General features: G+C 46.2%; 1 protein-coding gene across 1 annotated transcript in view; it reads left to right on the forward strand.

The window, feature by feature from the left end:
* The first annotated feature begins 7,953 nt into the window (after positions 1–7,953).
* FBXL4 (F-box and leucine rich repeat protein 4) overlaps positions 7,954–24,916 on the forward strand; it is a 67,612-nt gene continuing 50,649 nt past the window's right edge. The window contains exons 1-3 of the mRNA XM_066608157.1: positions 7,954–8,069; positions 13,873–14,468; positions 16,833–17,178. Of these exons, the coding sequence (XP_066464254.1) occupies positions 13,957–14,468; positions 16,833–17,178 (858 nt within the window). The 5' untranslated portion in view covers positions 7,954–8,069; positions 13,873–13,956. The remainder of the gene's footprint in view (positions 8,070–13,872; positions 14,469–16,832; positions 17,179–24,916) is intronic.

A 24,916-nucleotide genomic window follows, 5' to 3' on the forward strand; every position in this document is an offset into this window, starting at 1 on the left:
AAGAAAAAAAATTATGCAACTCCTCCAAACCGCGCACGTGTACAGGATTTATCTAAAAAGGACCTGGCACCAAGGCAAAGATGGCAAAATGGGAGAGCGTAGGGCAACCCACCCTACTGACATAGCGTGCACAGGACTTATCCGTAAGGGCCTAGTGCGGACGCCAGCCAGTCAGCAAGAGAAGGGAAAAAGATCAGGTACATACCCAAACAGGGGTCTACAGCAAATCACGTCCACTGCGCGCACCTCGCCGCAGGATGGATAACAGACAGAGATGGAACTCAGATACAACATGCATGCCACCAAAGCTGTATGGAGCCACCACACCCACCGTACAAGGGGAAGGACCGCCAGAACACCTATCTGGCTATAAGGAAAATCCTGGCCGGTGTCACCAGCTCGCACCATGCACACAAAATCAGATGTTTGGAGGCCGCACCTGCCAAGGGAAAGGAGAAACCTGCGAGTGGCTACACTTGCACGGTCACCGTACCACACATACTGAGTGCACCACCCCAGAACGCCAGGAAGGGAAGGAACAGCAGGTGTCCAAACCATCTGCGGGGAAGTACGGGGAAACTTGCTCCAACAACCGCATGCAACAGACACTACAACACAGTGTGTCTACCATACATTTGAATACACAACATCCTCAGAACATGACTATCCACACACGATGTCTGGCCACCTGCACAGACACTGGACTAGTCACTGTTCACACACACACACACACAACATCCTCAGAACATGACTATCCACTCCTGATGTCTGGCCACTGGCACAGACACTGGACTAGTCACTGTTCACACACAACATCCTCAGAACATGACTATCCACACCTAATGTCTGGCCACCTGCCTAAACACTGGACTAGTCCCTCTTCACACACAACATCCTTAGAACATGACTATCCACACCTGATGTCTGGCCACCTGCACAGACACAGACTGACCATCCACACCGTAACATAAATAATGCACCCCCTTTTGTAAGTGGGGGGGCATTATGTTACGATCATGTGGGCAAACTAAACACGGGGCCCACACGATCGTACCAAAAGGGAGTGGATGCACGAGTAGGTTTCTCGCAAACTGACCCTGTTCTACATGGGGGAATGAGAGTGGCCCTACCTAAGCGGGGAACATTGCCCCAAGAAGGGCAGCCCAGCGGTCTTCGGATCTGGGCCCTAGCTGATCCTAGGAGCCACACACCAGAACAGGATGCATACACATGACATATAACAGGGACTGTACAACAGGATACACCGCATACGAAATGCAACCTCTAGTAACAGATGATCAGCTGAATATAAATACCAGGTATTAGTTGACATGTTGTACAATATGTGGAAGCTAGCAGGCCACTTCACGGCTCCTGGTTATACTGCTAGTCCCTACACTAACCAGGAGTCCAGCAGAACCGGACACCGTTCACACCGCACGCTGCAACAGGACATTACACAGATTGCAGGTCACACAGCAAGCTAACACAAAACTGACAGAATTTAAACGTACAAACGGACATGAAACAGATCACACTGCAAACTTCACCAGACAAGAATTTATGCCACTTTCACTCCTGCTCACCTTGAACTCCAGACACAGACTGACCAAGAGCTGGGTTTATATGTGAGCACAGACCCAGGAGATTGGCTAGCAGGAAGTACCGCACCCAGCCAGCTCAATCAATTAACCCTCCACCTCCTGTGGAGCTGTGCTGCTAGGAAGCCTAGAACAACCGATTCCAGCAGCACACGTAACAGTGGCAGGGCGGAACAAGTCTGGAAGGCAGGAACAGGATCTACAGGAGCAACGACTAGGCTAAGATTCAGCAGGGGAGCTGTCCAGCCAGCTAGATAGCTGAATAGGTAGAGCTGCTGCTTGCAGCACAGGAGTTTCCAGGTCCTGACAGAACCTCTGCACAGATGTGTTGTAGAAAAATAGAGCATAGTGATCCATTCTATGCTGCAAGTGAAATTGCACATTACACCCCAAGCCTATGGCATTGAGCAGTGTCTACACAAACCATCAGAATGCACTTGCACAACATTGGGATACAAGCCAGGTGTCCAGTGGCAGGTGTTTCATTGACCTCATGACATTGCTCTAAAAGGCTATCATGGTGCAGAGCAAGACTGCAATGCAGGCTGGAATGGAGGTCTGGAAGTCAGAAAAACTGTACTGTCCTATTTACCAATAGAAAAGGGTTACAAGTAGAGATGAGCGACCGTACTCGTTTAGGGCGATTTTGCAATCGAGCACCGTTTTTTTCGAGTAACTGACTACTCGGGCAAAAAGATTCGGGGGGCGCCGGGGGTGAGTGGGGGTTGCAGAGGGGAGGGGGGGGGGAGAGAGCTTGTTTGTAAAACAGTTAGACAGCTAGTTAAAAAAAGAAAGGTTGAGATGTGGTAAATGGATGTTTGAATATTGAAAGATGGAAAAGGTTTAGGAGTGAACAGAAAGAATGGGTTAGGGATAATAGTTGCTAACTGAAATGGTGAATATAGGAAGTGGGAATTGGGGATTGGGGATTGTCATCGGTTGACCGATACTGGACAAAACATGACAAACCGTGCTAAGAGTTTTTCTTACCTGTATGAGTTTTGTTCGCTGTGACAGTTCTATGTACAGTAACTATAATCCCAGTTTCTACTTCACATGATAAATTTATCAGTCCGTGTGTGAATGAATAAGCGTGACCGCTGTTTGCATAGTGTAGAGTGCCTGCTTGTCTGTGCAAGGATAGGTGAATTGAAAATTTGTTAGATTTTGCTGCACAAGAGAAGTAGGATTTCCTGCCACAAGTAAAGCAGATGTCTTGGTTTTCACACTCTACTGCATGGTATTCGTTGGCTTCTGCGAGCTCGTACCAACCAAGTCTAATATGGCACCCACGGTATATCTAAGAGCATATTTCTGCTAACAATATAGATTGCAGTCACCATCCTGGGATGGGCTTTCTACTATTCCAATATATATATATATATAAAAATGCCTGTTAGAACACAAAAGGAAAAAGGAGTATGTTTAACCCCTTCCCACCACTGGGGATAGCTGTACGTCCAGGGAGCGACCATAGGTGCTATTGTACAAGTCATACATAAAAAGTGTTAAAAAAAGATAAAAAATAATGTAAAAAAAAAGATGCAAAAAAACCCCTTTTTTAAAAAAATTAAAATCCCACATATTTGTTATTGTTGTATCCGTAACGACTCGCACAATATATTGAACACACTTTTTATCCTGCACGCCAAAAAGTGTAAAAAAAACACCTAAAAAAACTCAGGCAAAATACTTTTTTTTTTTTCATTTCGCCTCCAAAAGAACGCAATAAAAGTGATCAAAAAAGCCGCATGTACCCCAAAACTTTACCAATAAAAACTACAGCTCATCTCGCAAAAAATAATCCCTCACAGAGCTCCATCAATGAAAAAAAATAAAAAAAGTTATAGGACTTTGAATGCAGCGATTTAGAAAAAAAAAATTCAAAAAAAGGGTTTTTATTGTGGAAAAGTGGAAAAACCTAAAAAAATATAAGAATTTTGGTATCCGCAGAAAAAATGTATTGTGTTATTTATGCTGCATGATTAACGCTGTAAAAAAAAACAACACGAAATCTATGGCAGAATTGATGTGTTTTCTCTCCCTGTGATCATAAAAAAAATTAACCTTTTCAAATCCAATTTGTATCCTGGTTTTCCTAGGGGGCTTACTCTTTTTCAGCCGTTATAAAACCGCGCTATCTGCTGGCTAAAGCCAGTACTGCATGAGGTGACACGTTGGATAGGCTGTGACCCCAGAGTGGCTGGTAATATACAGTAAGAGAACCCCAACAGACGTCTTTCACCATCGGAGCTGTACAGCCTTAAATCATAATGTCTTTAGACGTCAGACAGTGGATTGGAAAGGGGTAATAAAAGTTTTACAATATAGTCTTATGTAAACAAATATGACATCAATAAAAACTACAGTTTGCGACATAAAAAACAAGCCCTTATGCGGCCGTATTGATGCAAAAATATAAAAGTTATGGTGCTTCAAAAATGGAGAGTCAGATATTGGTCCGTAGTGGAGAAGTATTAGGACATACTTTAGGGTGCGTCCACACAGGGCAGATTCCCTGTGGATTTCTGTGTGGACCGTCTGCACGGAATGTCTGCAGCATTTACAGTAGCAGTATGTGCATGAGATTTTCTAAATCTCATTTACATGCTGCGGAAATTCCATCCAAAATCGGTGCAGGATTTAAATCTTCAGTGTGTCAACTAAGTGCAGTGGATTTGTGAAGAGCATTCGACGGCTTCAAAAGAGGAAGTAAATTCTGAACCAGAATCCGCGGCAAAATCCACACCAAATTGTGAGCAATTTGATGCAGATTCTGTGCTGTGGAATATCCGTTGTGGACACTGCGCAGTAAATTCTGCCCAGTGCTGACATAATCTTTGGCTTCCTAGACATCCTTTGATGGCCACACGTTTTTGACATGCATTTTTCAGTTTGAGCTTGTGAGTAAACTCAGACAGAACTTGGACCCTTTAGAATCAATGGGGCAATTCAGACAAGCTATGTTTTTCATAGACTGATAGTCTGTGTGGAAAACAAATACATACTGTATATAGTCGAGTATAAGCCGAGTTTTTTAGCAGAAAAAAATGTGCTGAAAAAGCCCCCCTCAGCTTATACTCACGTGAGGTAAAAAAACCCCAAAAAACAACAAAATAACTAAAACGCAGTACCCACCTCTCAGCCGACATCTGTGCGGCAAGCTGCTTCAGACTTCTCCCCACTGTAATTTCCCTGGCTCGGTTTTGAATTACCCCGCCATCAGCGCTGTGTAACTAAGCCCTGTGATTGGATCGACCACCAGCCAATCACAGCCTGCGCTTTATCATTCACAGCCTTTCAGTGAATGACATCACAGAATGACTGTGATTGGTTTATCGAGCGCGGGCTGTGATTGGCAAGGACTGTTCACACAGTATAGACAAATGTCCCATTTAGACGGGACGACAGCCATCTAAATGACTGCACGACCGCTGATGTTACCACGAACGTCATTAGCGCTCATGCAAAGCATTTATACAAGCAGACTTCATTGCTGGATCACGGGCTTCACACTCAGTGCTTCACATTCTATGTGAAGTGCTATGTGGAGAGCGTTTAAACCCAATGTCAAGCTTGCAATGTTTTTAGCATCCCTCACACTCCACCTCGCCATACCGTGCACATCTCCAGCCCTTTACCTTCTGTATCACCCCATTACTTGTAGTATGTAAGCTCGTTGGAGCAGGACCCGCACCCCTACTGTTTCCATCAACTGATTACCATGTAACCGTGGTTCTGTAATTTTTGTACTTTTGTCCTTCTGTATTCCCCCCTGTCTATGTAAGCGCTGCGGAATATGTTGGCGCTATACAAATAAAGATTATTATTATTATGCTGAGTAAAAGTAAATAGTGAACTATTTTTATACATTTGCACGTCTTGTGTAAATAGCCCTCAAGTTTTACCTGTATTGCATAGAGTATCTGCAGCAGACACCCGCTGTTGACTCTCATATTTCTGCTGTTGATGTGCCGCAGATCTGCACATGTCTGCAGGGAGAGAGAAAGTGTTCATTCCTCTTGCTGGTCTTTTCGACAACCAGCATTTAGATATTTGGATCTTTCCAAGAGCCCCATTCACACATTATCAGAGGTCAGTGCGGAATTATCCTCACATCCTGACAGGTGAGCGCCTCCTGTAGGCCAGTCACAATTCACTGCATGTAACCAATCCCACCAGAGCCTTTGCCATAAGCTCCTATACCCCTGATAACACCAGAGTTCTGGTGAAATATGCTGGGGGAGCTGGTCTTTTAGCAATCTATTCTGCTACGCTTATGTCACTGGCAGGATTGATTACACATGCTGGCAGTCCATGCAGGAATCCAATCACTTGCCAAATCTTTAGCACATAGCAGTGTACTGCTGCATAGTAGTGCGCACCAGCTGCAGCAATTGTTACAGTTGTGACCCTGATATTTGTGCTCAATCAGCAAGGCAGGATATTGTTTCTCTTAGGCTGGCTGCACAGAGCCGGGTCAGATTCTATGTGCGGGAGCCCTCAGCAGAATCCGACCCTGTGCCCAGCTGGCACTGTGCGTACCTGTCTTTTCTGTACTGCAGATAGCCCACACGGCAAGCCGTTGGACGCACACAGTATATGTATATATTTTTTTTACCAATGCTAATTACAGAAGGGCCGCAGGCCAGACTGCTTCCATAGACTTCAATGGAAGGCGTCCGTGCGGAATCTGCTTAAAAATAGATCATGCTGCGATTTTTCCTCCACAAGAGGAAAATCGCAATCGATTTCCACTTGTATGCAGGAAAATACGTTTTTTAATAGCATGTTATGGGCAGTTTTCGCTGCAGAACGGCGGACGCCCACTCCTGATTCCGCAATGCGAATCCGCTTTTGTCTAATGTATAACATTCACTCACACTACATTGAGACTCTGATCTTTTTAGTTCATTGCTATGCTAATATATTTTATTACATATCAATAAGGCCTCCTGCACACGGGCGACACGGCATCGCCGCAAGAGAAAATCGCAGTGATATCGCATCGCTGGTCCGTGCGATATCACTGCATCTTCTCACAGCAATACTGCGATTTTGTAGCGCTACAAAATCATGCGACTTTGTAGCACCACATGCGATGATTTTCAGGGGTGGGGGAGGCTTGAAATATAAGACCTACCCTGAAAACAAGCCCTAACTGCAGAATTAGGTATACTTCACCTAGAAGCGCTGTCCGGGGCTCCGCTGCAGCTTCTCCCTGGTCTTCTTCATCTCTTCTGGCCGGGGATTGAAAAATCCCCACCTCCTGGAAACGCTGTCTGTGATTGGCTGACGTTTAGCCAATCAGAACCAGTGCTCGACGAATGGCTTGGATTGATTCATCGAGCGCTGGCTGATTGGCTAAGTGTCAGCCAATCAGAAGCAGCGCTTCCAGGAGGCAGGGATCTTTCATTTCCCAGCCAGTAGAGATGAAGAATAGTGTCGGGGACAAGATGCAGCAGAGCCAGACAGCGCTTCCGGGTGATGTATACTTTTTTTCCCCCTACAGCCAGGGCTTAGGTTATGGCTTTGACAGTAGGGTTTCCTACTGTCAAAGTTGCATCACACCGCACAAAAAGCAAGTTTTCATGCGATGCAACAGAGAGGAAGGCTCCATAGGGAAATATGAGCTACAAAACCTTGCATGTCGCGGACATATCGCCGGACCCACAAGATTTGTGTGGCAGGTTGTCGCATGCCACAAAACATCGCATGTGTGAAGTAACCCATAGGAAAGCATGGCTTCACATACATGCGATTTGTAGCAATGCGACAAAATTGTGTGACTGCCGCCCGTGAGAATGAGGCCTAAAGGTGACTTTTTAAGGGGCCCCAACTGCAGTCTTCAGCTTATGGCAAAGGCTGTGGTGGGACTGGTTACAATGTAACCCTGGAGCCCTCCTAATTGTTGTTTGTGTTAAGAACTTCCAGCATGCACTGTGGTGGCTGTGAGGGATGCATAAAGCTGCGGCCCCCACACCCTCTCACATACAGGCGGTGTCAGTGGGGACCTACTCTTTCTAGTAGCATCACACATGAGCCCTCCTAACTGCCCTTATACATTACTCCCTCACGGACACTGGTCGACCACCATAAAGCATAGAACAGGGGTGGGGAACCCTCTGACTCCGCACAGAGGGGAGGGCTCTCATGCCACAACACCTACACTGTCAGTAACACCGGCCGCCGCGCGCAGCCCAGATCTCACAGCTGCCACGCCCACACTGCCGTCACGTGCTGTCAGGAGCAGCCAATGACATCCTTCTGCTTGGGATATAGTCACGGCTGTGGCAAGCCCCGTATTAGTCCAGGTGCCGGGCTACAAGCGCTGCGGTTGGCTGTGGTGGGGGCGGTAGGCGGACCCGGCAATGTTTTGCAGGGTTGGTGCTCAGACTGCTTCCGGTAGCCGGTGTCCTGTGCAGTTACTCAGCAGCTCTGTACCGGCTGGCTCGGTGCAGCTGGAAGGTAACGTGAATAGGCAGTGCCTGCGCGTCCGCTCAGCTTCCCGAGCCGTGGAGTCGCATAGAGGAATAGTTTGGCTTCATACGGGCGGCTCTGCTTGTCACGTGGGGGTATCTTTCTGCGGGCGCCCCCAGTAGGGCGGTGGTAACGAGGAGATGCCATCAGCAAGGTCATCACGTGGGTGTCGTGCCCAGTGTGATAAGGGTCCTGTTATCGGCGCCTCATCAGCTTTTGTGTGATGCACTCTTCAGGGGCCCCAGCAGGCCCCCAGGAGGACAGTGGCAGTGCTTGTACTCCTGCAGACTGCGGGGATCTTCTGGCTGCGACTAACAACATGTGGGTTTGGAACCTGTAAATACTTATGAAATCTGCACATTAATAAAGATGCTTCAAGGGGCTTTCCAGAACGCTGATACTGATGACCCGTTCTCATGATTGGTGATCAATATCTGATTAGAGGCGTCTACCGCTCCGCACCCACTCCTATCACCTGAATGCAGCGGCAGTTGAGTGAGCGCCACATCGGCTTCTCATACCTGCGATGTCCTCCTCATCTGTCTTATGGACTGCAATACCCACCAATCCTGAGGATAGCTCACCAATGTGGTAGTGGTATTATTGTATCTTGATGCCGCCTGGAGCTAGGAGTTTGACAGGGCTTGCATGCAGGAATGCCCCTGTCACACCCCTAGCTACGGATTGGTTGAATTCCGCAAGGTCCTGGAAGCTGCGCAGCAAGCTACAGTAATAGCATACAGGTTGCCGCCGCTAATTCCAATACTATCCTGCCCCATTCTGCAGGTCGGAGGGGTGTGCGCGCCCCACCAGCAGAGCTCACATGGGGGGACCGGTGGGTCTGTCTGCTGCCTTCTGCCGCGGCGATGCTATAAGCACGCACATCTCTGCCGACCACTGGCTTTATGTGCTGCCTTGCATGAGCAGCAAGAACGCCAACAGCAGGGCACTTAGAAGGACTGCAGGTGGAACGGTACATCTGCCGGGGAAGAAGCGGCAGGGAGAGGGTCCGGGAGTCGGTAGTCATGATGTATACACACATGTAAGCGCTGACCAGAAACAGCAGCCGGGGAATAAGCAGCAGCAGTGAGGCTGGCAGAGGGGGCGGGAGCCGGTAATGAGGATCTATACAAAGATCTTTGTTTTGCATTTATCCATGCCAGAAAGCGCTGCGGAATAAGTTGGCGCTATACAAATAAAGATTATTATTATTATCATCTAAGCGCCGACCATAAACAGCAGCTGGGGAAGAAGCAGCGTGGAGGCTGGGAGAGGCCCCGGGAGCTGGTAGTGATGATGTCTACAAACATCAAAGCGCCGACCAGAAACAAAAGCATGGGGAAGCACTGTGAAGGGACGGGGAGCTTGCCAGACAAACGGCAGCACCGAGGACCTTCAATCACGCCCGGGACGGGAGCCAGGACATTTGAATCAATCTTAGTGGGCTGCTAGGTCTTGCAGGGGATTCTTCTCTGCAGCCAATCAGGTACAGGGGGCATCACCGGGCTGTCACTCTTGTCTCCACCAGGACGTCCTGGTGGCATCAAGATACAATAATACCGTCAGTGTCTCCGTGTCCTTGATCTGTAGTACATCAGCTTGTACACTGGTGATCACGAGGAACAAGGATTTATATCCTAGAGCAGTGATGGCGAATCTCCCTGCTGGCATGCGCCGTCGGCCGCTCACATCGTTAGTAAATACTGGCATGGGCTGTGGTTCCCCTGCAGGTATCCACTCAGCGGCGCTGATTCCGGTGCACACTGTGACGTCAGTGTGCACCCGGGATCCTCCTCCCCCTCCCCTGACATCTCCTGCATGGTTCTGCAAGAGCAGGGGGAGGAGGCGTCTCGCAGCACACTGACGTCACAGTGTGCACCTGGGATCAGCGCTGTGCAGACAAGCCACAGCGCTTCGAGGAGGAGGTAAGTTTATGGGACTCAGAAGGATCTCTTTTCCTACTGGGGGCCGCCGTGGGGGGGGGGGTCACTAGTCCTACTGGGGGCCGCCGTGGGGGGGGGGGGGTCACTAGTCCTACTGGGGGCCGCCGTGGGGGGGGGGTCACTAGTCCTACTGGGGGCCGGCGTGGGGGGGTGTCACTAGTCCTACTGGGGGCCGCCGTGGGGGGGGGGGGGTCACTAGTCCTACTGGGGGCCGCTGTGGGGGTGTCACTATTCCTACTGGGGGCTGCTGTGGGGGGGGGCGTCACTATTACTGCTGGGGCCACCGTGGGGGGGGGGGGTGTCACTATTACTGTTGGGGCCACCGTGGGGGGGGGTGTCACTATTACTGCTGGGGCCACCGTCGGGGGGGGGGGGGGGTCACTATTACTACTGAGGGGGACACTCTTACAGCTGAAACCACTGTGGGAGTCCCTATTACTGCTGAGGTCACCGTGGGAGGTCACTGTGTGGGGGGGGTCACTATTACTGCTGGTGTCACTGTGGGGAGTCACTAGTACTTCTGGGGTATGTTTACATGTGGCAAAAAATGCTACAGAAAGTCCTCAGCGGAAATTTCCGGGGCAAATTCTGCAGTATTTCTGCACACAGTCTATTTTGAAACAGCCCTGCCCTTTTTATAATGACAGAGGTAAAATCAAACATCGTGATAAGCCCCGCACGCCCCCTGACGTGTTGGCCCTTTGCGGTAAAAAAGTGGGTTTTGGGTTGCAGTTTGGGCACTCGGTCTCTAAAAGGTTTGCCATCAGTGTCCTAGAGACTCTGCAGAAGTGGAGAGTCGGTCTAGAATGCGTCCAGCGCCCCCTTATGTCGGCTTAGATTTTGATACATGCAGTTTATCTCTGCTGCTGTCTAATTATCAAGCAACCAAAAAGCAGCTCCCTGTTGTGGCCGATTAACCCCTGTTGATAGCCGCTGGCTGCCGATTCATCCCAGGAGCTCCTGAATGGCAACAGGACGCCTATATCGTGCGTCCTGTTGCCATGACAACCCGCCGAGTACATAACAGAGGGAGCTTCCTACTTCTTTGAAGGCTTTACATGTCTCCACTGAGCTGTTTTCGCCAGCTTGGTGAAGGTGTGTATCTGCCAGCCAATCACAAACTGTGGGTGTTCCCTCTACCTCCACCCAGCCAACCCATGTCTCCACCTGGAATTCTGGTGGAGACCTAATGCACCAGTACTCGTCCTCGCCATCCATCTGAGATCCCCATTGATGCGAGGCATTTTCATGCCAAACCACCTTGCACCTATTCGGGGATGCAGGGAATTCTCTGCCACGGCTGACAGTGGAGTTTCTGCCATTGGTTTCAATGGGAGACCTTGTATCGCGTGCACGTAGCATGTGGTGCGATGCTGCCGACAGCCTTATTGAAAAGAATGGGTGGTGCAATGTGAGAGCACGCAAGATAGGACATGCCGTGATTTGTTTCACGCATAGCAACATGGTTCTATGCAGGAAAACATCACTCATGTATGTGAGTTCATATTTGTGCATCTCGCAACACACAAATCTTGCACAATTTCATTGCCCGTGTGAAGTCGGCCTTACTCATGACCCATTGCAGGTCCACAGATGGCATTGTGGCCATGTTACATTACACCCTGGTGTAAGTGAATGCAGTTGCGTTGTGGCTTGCAAGTTGCCATGACCTGAAAATCGCAGGAAATCCAAACCTGGTAGATTTCTTGTGATTGTTGGGTTACAATAAATTACAAGTTGCAAGGAGACTACATTCACTTTAATTACAATGCTATGTAGCAGTATTGACCAACGCGACATATATCGCCATCAAGGTAGATGGGTAGCTCTGTCTTAAATGCCGTGAATCAAATTGTAAAAATATTTGATGAATATGGCAGTGTTGCATGTGCCGTACAGATGGTGATAACTCAGGACTCCACGACGAGCCACACAGCAAGTGTCGCTAGTCACATGTGGCTCCGGAGTCACTCGTTGGGGACCATTGATGTAAGCGCTTGTTCACACTTGCAGGACTGGGTTGTGTTCTAGGAGATGAACAATGGCAAAAGTGGAAGTGCCAAATCCGGCACATACTGGACCCGAGGGGCGCTGAGCAGAACCCATTGACTATAATATTCCATGTGTTATGCACTCCGAAGTTTTCACGGATAAGTTGTGCTGCATGCAGCTCTACTTCGTCATGGATTTTCACAGAAATTTATGACGGTGGCGCGAAACTGATGTGAACGAAGTCTAATACGTGATCAAAAAGACCAGTAATTATCATTGCAGTCCTGAGCATTTGTGATGACTGTACAAAGCATAACTGTTTCTAGTCTGTGCATGTTGGTGATTGTCTGATCCTTAATACTGGACTACATTTGTGGTTTATGGGGCAGGCAGTAGTGTAGATATCCATTTTATGGCTGTGACCTCCCCAATTAGTGATTGCAGACTGATTTAGTTGGAAAAAAATGATCTTAAGTAATATACCATATATACTCAAGTATAAGCCTAGTTTTTCAGCGCATTTTTCTTTTATGCTGAAAAAGCCCCCCTCGGCTTATACTCGAGTGAGGTTAAAAAAAACAAACAAAAAGAAACCCACAATACTCGCCTCCCAGCCTGCGTCTGTCCCCGGCGTGATGGTCTCTCCGGCAGTGTGGGAAGCTGCTTGAGAATTCTCCCCGCTCAGCTTTGAATTCCCCCACGGTAAGCGCTGTGATTGGATCCAGCGCCAGGCAATCACAGCTAGTTCTCGATCATTTACAGCCATTCAGTGGATGACATCACTGAATGGCTGCGATTGGTTTATCGAGCACCGACTGTGATTGGCTGGCGCTAGATCCAATCACAGTGCTTACTTACACAGCGCTGACGTCGGGGGAATTCAAAACCGAGCAGGGAGATGACAGCGGGGAGAAGTCTGAAGCAGCTTGCCCACCGCCAGGAAGACCATCGCGCAGGGGAGACAGATGCCGGCTGGGAGGTGAGTATTGTTTTTTTTTTCTTTAACTAGTGTATATATTCGAGTATAGCTAGGCTTATACTCGAGTCAATAAGTTTTAACAGTTGTGTGGTAAAACTTACTGACTCGGCTTATACTCGGTCGGCTAATATTCGAGTATATATGGTGTATATATATATATTTTTTTTAACCTACACCTCTCATATTCTATAAAGTCCAATGATGTTATCATAAGACACAACAGCAATCTCACTGAGCCAGAAAAAGACAAGCACCTGTGGAAGAGCGCAGAATCCGCTGCTCAATTTGCCCTGTGTGCATGAGGCCTAAGAACAATTGCGCAAACAGCGCATGCATTTCATAACCCTAGGTTGCAGTGGATTTTGCTGTAAAAACGCTTTTTCTCCCCTAAAAATGCTATGCATGAAACCACTTTTTACTTCTGTTCATTCTGTAAAAACCTATGACGACAGAATACAAAGCACAGTGTGGCTTGGACAAATTAGATAGTATTTAGATGATTAGGAATCGTGCCCATAACGAGCTTGCAGTGTAAAAGGAACCTTAAGGCTAGCTTCACATGGTAGAGGGCAATACTGGGCAGTGACTCATGACCTGATATCGCACTTTCCACCATGTGAAAGCCCAGTGGATACAAGGCGTTTTCATGTTAAAATAACCTCGTATCACAGTGCGCAATCCCTTCATCCTCGCGGCAGAGGATCGCAGAGTTCTCCCGTTGCTTTCCATAGGGGCCGGCGCTGCATCTTAGCACAACCCCTTTAATTGCTGTTAAGGTTGTAATTAATTTCACGTTTCATGACTGCATGTGGTATTAGAAGTGACCATTTAAGGTTTCAGTCCAAACTCATTTTTTTCTCTCTTTTGTGTTCTCCAGGGATGTGTTTACCAGGTCATCTATCAGTTACTACAAGAAACAAGCTAGGCCACACAATTCATTGGTCTCATTTTTTTGAGCTTCATGCCTTCTTGGTTTCCCATGCTAACAGTCCTGAGCATGTTTTACTACATTTGCCTTCGGCGCCGTGCCCGGTTAGCTAGTAGGGGAGAAATGATTAACAGTCGCAGAGCAATTGAATCAAACAGCCGTGCTTTGCCAATGTCCACGGAAGTTGTTCAGTATGCCAAAGAAGTTTTGGATTTCAGTTCCCACTATGGAAGTGAAAACAGCATGTCTTACACCATGTGGAATTTAGCAGGTGCTCCTAATGTGTATCCAAGTTCCGGGGATTTCACGCAGACAGCTGTGTTTCGGACGTATGGAAATTGGTGGCAACAAAGTGGCTGCTCTGCACTTCCTTTCAAGAGAACGCCGCCAAGCTTCTTTAGTCAGGAATACGTAGAGCTCGCATTTGAGGAGCCCGTTTATCCTACAGCAGTTCATATCCTTGAAACCTATCATCCAGGATCCATTGTGAAGATTCTTGCTTGTTCTGCAAATCCCTACTCTCAGACCACTCCTACTGAAGTCAGGTAAGGTCTGTCAATGAGCTATGGAGTCTGGATTCTGATACCTTCTTTGTCTCGAAGCCTTTAGTAGTGAATGCTGTTGATGCAAAGATACTGTATTTCAAGTCTAGTATATACATAAAGCATAATGTTACATGGGCTATTCTTCCACCTCTGTAAACACAACTGTAGCACAGGCATATGACCGTTAAGAAGGCAATGTTACTAAGGTATATTCGTATTACACTCTTGGATTACTCCCAGAGTAACCCATGGCATCATAAAGTGATTTGTGACCTCCTGGAGTACACAGCAGACACAATAATGAACAAACTGAGCACCAGCAGTCAGATCACACTTCCTGTGACTAGACGTTTGAAGCACATGTAATGTAGTTATTGTGAATTGTTTGCTCATTAAAAGCAACAAACTGAACCTTACTGTCACTTATTTTTTAACTTAAAGGGGTTGTCTCGCGGCGAAAGCGAAAAAAAAATTTTTTCACTTACCCCCGCATTCTGCCCTGTTAAAAAGAAAGCATAGGTTAGTTTTTAAAAAGCACATTGCACTTACCTGCATCAGCGTTCTGCAGCTTCTTCTATTCTTTTAAAGATGGCGCCGCTGGTCTTCTCCCACGGTGCACCGCGGGTCTTCTCCCATGGTGCACCATGGATTTTCTTCTCCTTCCTTGGCTCCTGATTGGCTGGAATCGGCACACGTGACGGGGCGGAGCCACGATGACGCGGTGAGCAGCTCTCTGTCACGAGCGTCCCCATTCACCAGGCAGAAGACCACACAGCGCAAGTGCGTCTAAAAAAGCAAGAAGCCAGCGAAATTAGACGGAGCCATGGCAACGGGGACGACAGCAACGGAGCAGGTAAGTGAATAACTTCTGTATGGCTCATATTTAATGCATGATGTATATTACAAAGTGCATTAATATGGCCATACAGAAGTGTATAACCCCACTTGCTTTCGCGAGACAACCCCTTTAAGAAGCAGTGAACCAATAAAATACTTCTACATGCCTCTATCATCAGTCTACACCTGCTTCTAAATAATCGTCAGGCAGAGAAATGGCTTCTGATTGGTAGATCTGTGCTGCTACTGCATCCATTTCAGTGCTGCGCAGCTGTCTGTGCAGGATAAATTGGATTAGAGCTATTGTATTGGGCACCACCATATTAATATTCTGCTTTCAAAATACAAGAGCAGGTATAGAACCACATCTCCCAGAATGCAATCTACTGATAAACTAGCACTCACATACCTACCACGTATGGAATGGCTGCTTCATATTCTTGCACATAGATAAGGCATACAAAGGGTGCTAGACCAACGTGTGGTGCATCATGCAATCTTACAAACTATTGATGACGCTGCATGCGATTTAGCCCGGCTGGTTGACCTGCACTGCAAAATTGAATCACACTGGCACGGGCTCAAAACGTGGTAGGTATGTGAGCTGCTGGCAGTGATTTTTAAAAAAATGTTATTCCTTTCAATTGCTATATCCTCTGGAGACTTGTGAATGCAGTTGTAAACTATAATGCAGAATTTAGTGAAGCATTGCAGAGTATTTTCAGCGGTGCGCATACATGATCACCACCCTATTGACTTCTATTGGACTGAAGAGAGAAGCCGAGCGCATCCCTTGCTGTTGGCTATCTCTATAGACAGTTAATGGAGCAGTAGGCACAGAAGCGCACCGCTGCTGCATTCGCTAAAGGGGACTAGTGGTGCGTCTGGTAATAAAAAAAAAAAAGAGAGGGATATATCTTTTTATATAAGTTGGTTCCTAAACCACAAAACAGAGTTAATGCTTTTTACTTTCTACAAGCAAAATAATAAGGAATTAGTACAAACTACAAATAAACTTGCAAAAAAAACAATATTCTATAAAATACATCATCTGACTACACAGCACATTAAGAGTAATTATTGCTCTAGCATTAAATCCTACTGTTAATGTTCCTGCTATGACTAGCCCCCAAACCATTACTTCCTATGCAGGTCCCAGCATTGAAGGAGGGCTTGTGGTCTATATCCTGCATCATTTTCAGAAGAGGGACATCCCATATATACACATACAGCATGCCTTCCGGAGCTCATCTTACTGGTTACTCTAGTGGGGTGGTTAGTAGCATACCTGGGTCTGCCTCTGGAGCCCTTGCTGGAGACCACGGAGTCAACTCCTTAAGTGCCACCTTGTGAATTTCACAGATGATGCATGATTTATCAGTGTGGCTGTGGGAGGTATTGCCTACTCCATGGATAAGTGATAAGGGGTTCTCTCACCACAAACATTTACCTGTAATGATGGGTCTAGTTTGCTCATTCTGTATTATGAGGAGGTTATAATGTTAATGTCCTCTGTGCCATGTCTAGATGGGAAGCTATCTGGTCGGCAGAACCCACACCTGTCCATTGTCCTCAGGCCCGCCAGTTCACACCCTGTATAAAAGAAATCGATTTCCCAACAAATCTGTTACGCCTGGAAACTAATAGCTCTGTTTTGGAATACTACACGGAGTTGGACGCTGTGGAATTACATGGTGTAAAGGAGAAGCCGATGCTGTCATTGAAAACCTCAACCATTGATATGAATGACTTGGATGAAGATGAATATGATGATAGAGATGGCTGTGGAATTGATTGCCTTACTAATCAGTTCAGTAGCTCCAGCCTCAGGGATTGGACAAATAATGGCTACTTTGACAAGCTGCCTTATGAGGTAAGATCGCTGGCAGTCTTTGGAAAATACAAGTGATGTCATGCTGTTACGTCCGTGGTGGTGTTTCATGCACCCAAATCCTACATTAACTGGCCACTAGCTTTTATGAATGCTAAAATGTGCTTTGCATAAAATGGATCATTTATGTGCCTACTAAAGTTTTTCACTGGTAAGCACATATGATAAGTGGGGGTCCAAAAGGTGTGGAGAGGTGGCCACACTTACCTGTGTCTATGGGAGTTAAGGAAAAAAAAACTTCCAAACAAGAAGGTACCATTCTCCTAATAGGTTCTGGTTGAATGTCTGGGACCCTCGCCTACCGGCATTTATCACATATTCTGTTTTTATGTTCCCACGTAGGTGAAAATGTTGTCGACCAAACTATTTTCTGCTACATGGGCACATACCGTAAATGTTGAAAATGGGGATCCCTCATTAATGCAGGGCAGGACTTGCTATAAAGAAGTATTGCAAGTTAAAAGGGTAGTGGTTGTCCATAGAGACCAAATTGTTAATGCCATTTGGAAAATAAAAGTGGTGACCAAAGTGGTTCCTATGGATAACTTCTCCCCTTTCCAAATACCACCTGTGTGTATTTTAACCTCTTTATGACCTACAATGTAACTGTATGTCAAGCATGTGCCAAGCACGCCCCATACGCTTGTCCAGTTGTAAACAATTGATTGCTTATCCTTATGATAGGCCCACAATAGTAGATTAGCAAAAATCTGCCATGTGGACCCCCGACCAATCACCTGTAAGCTGGGCTTTTGTGCTTATGTCCTGAAAGTAACTACAGGCCGGTAAGTCTCATTTCAATAATTGGAAAAATATTCAAGGGGTTTCTGAGAGATGCCATCCTGGAATACCTCAAGGAAAACACTGGTATAACTTCTCATCAGCATGGGTTAATGAGGTGTTGATCCTCTAGAAGCTGATCAAGTTGGTTTGACAACAAAGTAAGTTCTAGGCTGGACCTGGGAGAGTCTATTGATCTTGTATATTTCGATTTCTCCAAAGCATTTGACACAGTGCCGCGTAATAGGTTGATATATAAAATGAGACAGCTCGGTCTAGGTATGTATCTGGATAAAGAACTGGCTCGAAGATAGAAAGCAGAGGGTGGTAATAAATGGATCGTACTCTGATTGGACCACCATGGCTAGTGGGGTGCCACAGGGTTCAGTATTGGGACCTATTCTGTTCAATACATTTAGCGAACTACCTGATAGAGGGACTGCATAAAATATCAATATTTGCAGACAATACGAAATTGTACAAGATAATTAATACAACGGAGGACAATGTGTGGATGAAAATGGATCTAGATAAGCAAAAAAAAATGGCAAATGCAGTTCAACATTAATAAATGTAAGGTTATGCACATAGACAGGAGAAATTGATGTCACCAATATACACTAAATGGGATACTGCTAGGGAAAAGTGATATGGAAAAAGACCTAGGAGTACTAGTTGACTGTAGACTTAACTGGAGCAATCAATGCCAGTCAGCTGTGGCAAAGGCAAATAAAGTCTTGGGGTGCATTAAAAGAGGTATAGGGGCGAGGGGCAAAAACATTATTCTTATGAATACTGTGAATGGGAGGATTAGAGTACCCAGAGAGGCTATCGACATCAGGATTATTCACCCTATAAAAAAGATGGTAAAGGGGTGACCAAATAAATATGTATAAATACACTAGGAGACAATACAAGGATATCTCCCATTATCTGTTTATACCCAGGACTAGGACTATGACGGTAACAAGGGGGTGCCCTGTACGTTTAGAGGAAAGCAGGTTTCATCACAAACACGGGGGGCAGGGGTTACTGTAAGAGCAGTGAGACTGTGGAACTCTCTGCCTGAGGACGTGGGGATGGCAAAATTGTTATGGGAGTTTACGAGGGGCCTAGACGTGTTTTTAGAGCACTAAGACACTACAGGATATAGACATTAAATAACTAGAGAAGCGATGATGACACGGGTATCTTCCGACTGACGGTCTTGGACTCGGGTAGGAACTTTTCAAACATTGATCCAGGGATTATTCTGACTGCCATTATAGAGTCAGGAAGAAATTTGTTTCCCCCCCCCCCCCCCCCCCACCTTCAAAATAAGGGGTAAATCGGCTTCTGGCTCACTGTTTTTTTTGTTTTGTTTTTTGCCTTCCTCTGAGTCAACAAGAGGGTGGAAATGGGCTGAACTGGATGGACACTTGTTTTTTTTTTTTGTTTTTTTTTCAGTCTAACATACTATGTATGTAGATCTGTTCTCACTGCCGTGGCCAGACTTGGTGTTACGGGCATGGAAATGAATGGGAACTTGGCCTGCAATACCTAGCCTAGCCACTACAGTGAGAATAGAGCTTAGTGCTGACTGCAGAAATGAGCTCAGTGCATAAGCACAAAGGCCCAGTTACCAGCTGATCGGCAGGGGTCCGTAGAGCTGAACCTTCGCCACTCTACTAATGATGACAATTAAGAGTTTACAACTTGGCAACCCCTGACTGCAGCAGGGCAGTGCGTCTGTTTATATGACCTTCTTCACACGGTCGACATGAAATGGACGTGAGAAAATGACAGTGATATCGCATCGGTTATCCATGCGATATTGCTGCGATATTGTGTTTTGTGGCTCTTCAAAGTCGCGTTACTTTGTAGCAGCACTTGCAAGGATATCGGGAGGGGGGGGGGGCTTAAAATATAAGCTCTACCCCGAAAATAAGCCCAAGCTGCAAGGGGTAAAAAAAAAAATCACCTAAGAAGCTGCTGTCCAGCTCCGTCCCATCTTCTCCCCAACCTCTAGGAAGTGCTGCCTCTGATTGGCTGAGTGCTGTGATGCTCAGCCAATCGGAGCCAGCGCTCAATGAACCAATTACAGCCATTCATTGATTTCATCAAGCGCTGGCTCTCATTGGCTGAGTGGCGTCCGTCAGCCAACCAGAGGCAGCGCTTCCTGAAGGCGGGGATTTTCTAATCCCCAGTCAGAAAAGATGCTGAAGACAATTGCCAAGGACAGCGCTTATTAGGTGATGTATGTGTTTTTTTTTTTTTGTTTTGTTTTCTGTTTTTTTCTGCAACGAGAGCATAGTTTAGGGCTTTGACAGTAGGATTTTCTACTGTCAAAGTTGCATCACACCGCACAAAAACTGTATTTTTGTGCCATGCAATGCAACAGAAAGGAAGGCTCCGTAGGGAGACATTGGCTACAAAACCTCACAAGTTGCGTGCATATCGCGGGACCCTAAATGTTTTTGATTAGCAATGTAGCATGCTACAAAACATCACTAATGTGAAGGAACCCATAGGAAAGCATGTGATTTGTAGCATTGTCGCACAGCGAGAAAATCTCGCGCCTTTGTTGTCAGTGTGAACGAGGCCTAAAGCAGAGTTGTGTCTGTGCATACAGCAGAGCAGTATAAGGATGAGTTCACACAGAGCAGAATTGTTGGGTATTATGACTGCAGAATCCATGCCAAAATACCACAACAAAGTAGAGTAAAATGTAAGTAAATGGGGTTTTAGCACTCACAGCAGAAAGAACAGTGGAGAATAATCATGCTGCCAATTTTCAGATCTGCAGGCTGATTTAGGTGTTGCATAAAAGAAAGCTACAGGTTTTCCCAGCAGATTTTATTCACTGCAAATGCAGTAAGTGCAAACCATTGTGAAAGGGCACAAAATGAAGTCGTGTGAATTTGAACATGGCAAAATTCTTGCCCAATGTCCACGTGTGGATTTTAACTATAAATTCCACGCGGGAGATCCGCAGCTCCAGAAGCTCATAGGGATGCATTAGCATCCGCAGGGCAAATAAATGCATGTGGATGTGTTTTTTTTTTTTTTTGTTTTTTTTTTGTTTTTTTAATTTATTTTCCGGCGTGCGGGTTTAAATTGCAGCATGCTCCATTTTCCTGTGGATCTCCGGCACAGACTGCTCCCACCGCTTCCATTGAAGTCAATGGAAGACATCCAGATCCATGGCACACCCGCAGCTGTCGTTGTGCTGTGCTTTGGATCTGTGGGAGTGTAGGAGAGTAAAAGAAAAGTGCGCACGGCGCGCTGCCGGCGTGCCGAGCACATCCGCCAAGCAGAGAAGGGAAGATCCGGCCGCGACAGAGGGGAGACCCGCAGCATCCGGCAAGTGAGTATAATGACATTTTTGGCCTCATGGCTGTGGGCACGGGTGAACACCGCTGCAGTATTCCATCGTACGTGCCCGTGGACATGAGGCCTTACCCCTCCAGCTCCTACCCTACAATACAAAAAAAGAAAGGGATACACCAGGAATGTTTTAATTTGCATGAAATATTTTTTCCTATTTTTCTTGCTCAGTTGCATCTTATACTCAAACATTGGTAACTGGTATTACTGCATCCTGTAATCCAAACTATTAACCCCTTAACGACCAGCCCATAGTGTTTTTACATCCTCCCGAAGTGGGCTTTATTCTCTGAGGACGTAAAAACGTGTCCTGCAGAGAATAATGCCCCTCGGGCTGTGGACGTGACAGCTCCATGTTGTCGGTGTCCGCAGGTAGCTGACAGCATGGAGCTGTCATCCCGGGCTGTTCGGAGCCCCCCCCCCCCGGCATTGCGATCGGCGCTATGCAATGGATAGCGCCGATTGCAAAAAAGTTAATAAAAGTGCAATAAAAGTTAAAGATTAAGCTGCTCTGATGGATCGGATCCATCGGAGCAGCTGAAATTACTCACCGAGGTCCGCCGCACGACTCCCGCTGTCCCGATGCTCCGGGCGCCGTAGCCGTCCTTCTGCGCATGCGCGCCAGGCAGCATTACGTCAGCCGCATGCGCAGAAGGCCGGGCGGCGCGGGAGACTTTAAATCTCCCGGCTCCTGTAGGTAGCCGGGAGGCAGGAGATGTCAGCGGGGACTGCGGTGAGCGGTCCCCGGTACCCGGTACCGCGATCGCCGTTATACAATGGATAACGACGATCGCGGAAAAGTGAAAAAAAGTGTAAAAAAAGAAAAGTTTCACCTCCACTCATGGATCGGATCCATGAGGGGAGGTGAAAATACTCACCTCAGGTCCGCCGATGACCTCCGGCCGGTGTCGGGACACCCCGCTGGCTTCTGCGATGTGCCGATGCGCCGCGCATGCGCAGAAGCCGGCGAGCCCGGCAAATTCAAAATCTCCCTGCACCCGGCTGTCACAGATAGCCGAGTGCAGGGAGATATGACTGGGGACCGCTGTATGCGGTTTCCAGTCATATGATCATCGTTATCCATCAGATAACGGTGATCATATAAAGTTAAAAAGTAAGAAGAAAAAAAAAAAAGTTAAAAGTAAAAAAAAGTTTAAAAAGTTAGTTTCATCTCCCCTTACGGATCGTATCAGTAAGAGGGGATGAAATTACGTACCCAAGGATTTGTTCCCTGGTGGGATTTTGATCCGCGGATCTTACCCCAGCTTCGGCGCATGCGCCCGTCAGCATGATAGCGGACGCATGCGCAAAAGTGAAATATTGCCCAAGAAATATAAAATCTCCCTGCTGCTGGCTACAAAAGGTAGCCAAGAGCCTGGAGATGTCACGGGGGGCCGCGGTATGCGGTTACTGGTCACGTGATCGCCGTTATCCTATGCATAATGACGATCACGTAAAAGTTCTTTAAAAAGTGGCAGTTTCATCTCCCCTCACCGATGCGATCGGTGAGAGGAGATGAAACATCTTCTCGGAGGCTTCCGCATTTGAATCCAGATGCGATTATCCTCCATGGACCCTTCCGGCTTATTTTTAGGAAGTCAAATTTTTTTCCGTATAAGTGGGCAATGGGGCCTGGAATTTATTCAGTTCTGCCCTGAAATCCAGCGGGCATTCCCTCCATTATGGACCTAGCCATGTGTCCTGTAAGTAGATTAGGGCCACAATGGGTATGTTTCTGAACACGGGACAAACGGGGGTATCCATTTTGGGGTGAAAGTCTTCATTCCTATGTGTGCTGTAAAAAAAAAACGGTTTTTAAATTGACAAAATTGCCAAACAAATGAAAATCGTAATTTTTTCCTTTTGCTTTGCTTAGATTCATTCAAATACTTTGGGGTCAAAATATGCAGTACACCCCTCGATGAATTTGTTAAGGGGTCTAGTTTTTAAAATGGGGTCATTTGTGGGGGTTCTCTATCGTTTTGGACGCTCAATGGCTCTACATGTGGGCAATGGGGACTGGAATTTATTCCGTTGTACCCTGAAATCCAACGGGTGCTCCTTCCATTATAGACCTAGCTATGTTTCCTTTAAGTAGATTAGGGCCACAATGGGTATGTTTCTGAACACGGGACAAACGGGGGTATCTATTTTGGGGTATACGTCTTCATTCCTATGTACACTTTCCAAAAAAAACAGTTTTTAAATTGACACAATTGCCAAAAAAATGAAAATCATAATTTTTTCCTTCTGCTTGGCTTAGATTCATTCAAAAACTGTGAAGTCAAAAAAGTCATCATACCCCTAGATAAATTCGTTAGGGGGTCTACTTTTCAAAATAGGGTCACTTGTGGGGGTTCTCCATCGTTTTGGTCACTCAATGGCTCTACAAGTGGGCAATGGGGACTAAATCTCCTTCAAGCAAAATTTCTGTTCCGAAAGCCACCGGTTGCTCCTTTCATTTTGGGCCCCATTGTGCATATAGACGTAATACTAGGGCCACAATGGGTATGTTTCTGAGCACAGGACAAACAGGGGTATCCATTTTGGGGTGCAAGTCTTCATTCATATATGTGCGGTACAAAAAAAACTGCTTTTGAAATGACAGAATTACCAAAAAAATGAAAATCGTATTTTTTTTCCTTCGGCTTGGCTTAGATTCATTCAAAAACTGTGAAGTCAAAAAAGTCATCGTACCCCTAGATAAATTCGTTAAGGGGTCTACTTTTCAAAATGGGGTCACTTGTGGGGGTTCTCCATCGTTTTGGTCACTCAAGGGCTCTACAAGTGGGCAATGGGGACTAAATCTCCTTCAAGCAAAATTTCTGTTCCGAAAGCCACCGGTTGCTCCTTTCATTTTGGGCCCCATTGTGCATCCAGACATATGATTAGGGCCACAATGGGTATGTTTCTGAGCACGGGAGAAACAGGGGTATCCGTTTTGGGGTGCAAGTCTTCATTCATATATGTGCTGTACAAAAAAACTAAATTGCATTGACTCCTGAAAAAAAACTGTGGGGTCAAAATACTCATGACACCCCTCAGTGAATACGTTAAAGGGTGTAGTTTTTAAAATGGGGTCACTTGTGGGGGTATCTATCATTTTGACTCCTATGAGCCTTTCCAATCTTGGATTGGTGTAGGAAAACAGTGTTCCTCAAAATGCTAAAAAGTAATGTTACATTTGTACGTCTCCTAAATGGTTAAAAAAAAAACGAAAGTTTTTCCAATGTGCGTCCAAAATAAAGTAAACGGATGGAAATATAAATCTTAGCAAAAATTTCTATATTATGTTTGCACATATTTGAGATATTGCAGTTGGAAATGTGAAAAAATGACGATTTTTTCAAAATTTTCCCAATTTTGGCGCTTTTAATAAATAAACACAAATTCTATCGATCTTTTTTTTCCACCTAAATGAAGTACAATATGTGGCGAAAAAACAATGTCAGAATCGCTTGGATATGCAAAACCTTTCTGGTCTTTTTCCATGCTAAAGTGACTCGTGTCATATTTGCAAAACTTGGCCTGGTCATTAAGGCGTAAACAGGCTTGGTCACTAAGGGGTTAAAAT

This window comes from Eleutherodactylus coqui, chromosome 1 (assembly GCF_035609145.1).
Source record: "Eleutherodactylus coqui strain aEleCoq1 chromosome 1, aEleCoq1.hap1, whole genome shotgun sequence".
NCBI classification, from domain to species: Eukaryota; Metazoa; Chordata; class Amphibia; order Anura; family Eleutherodactylidae; genus Eleutherodactylus; species Eleutherodactylus coqui.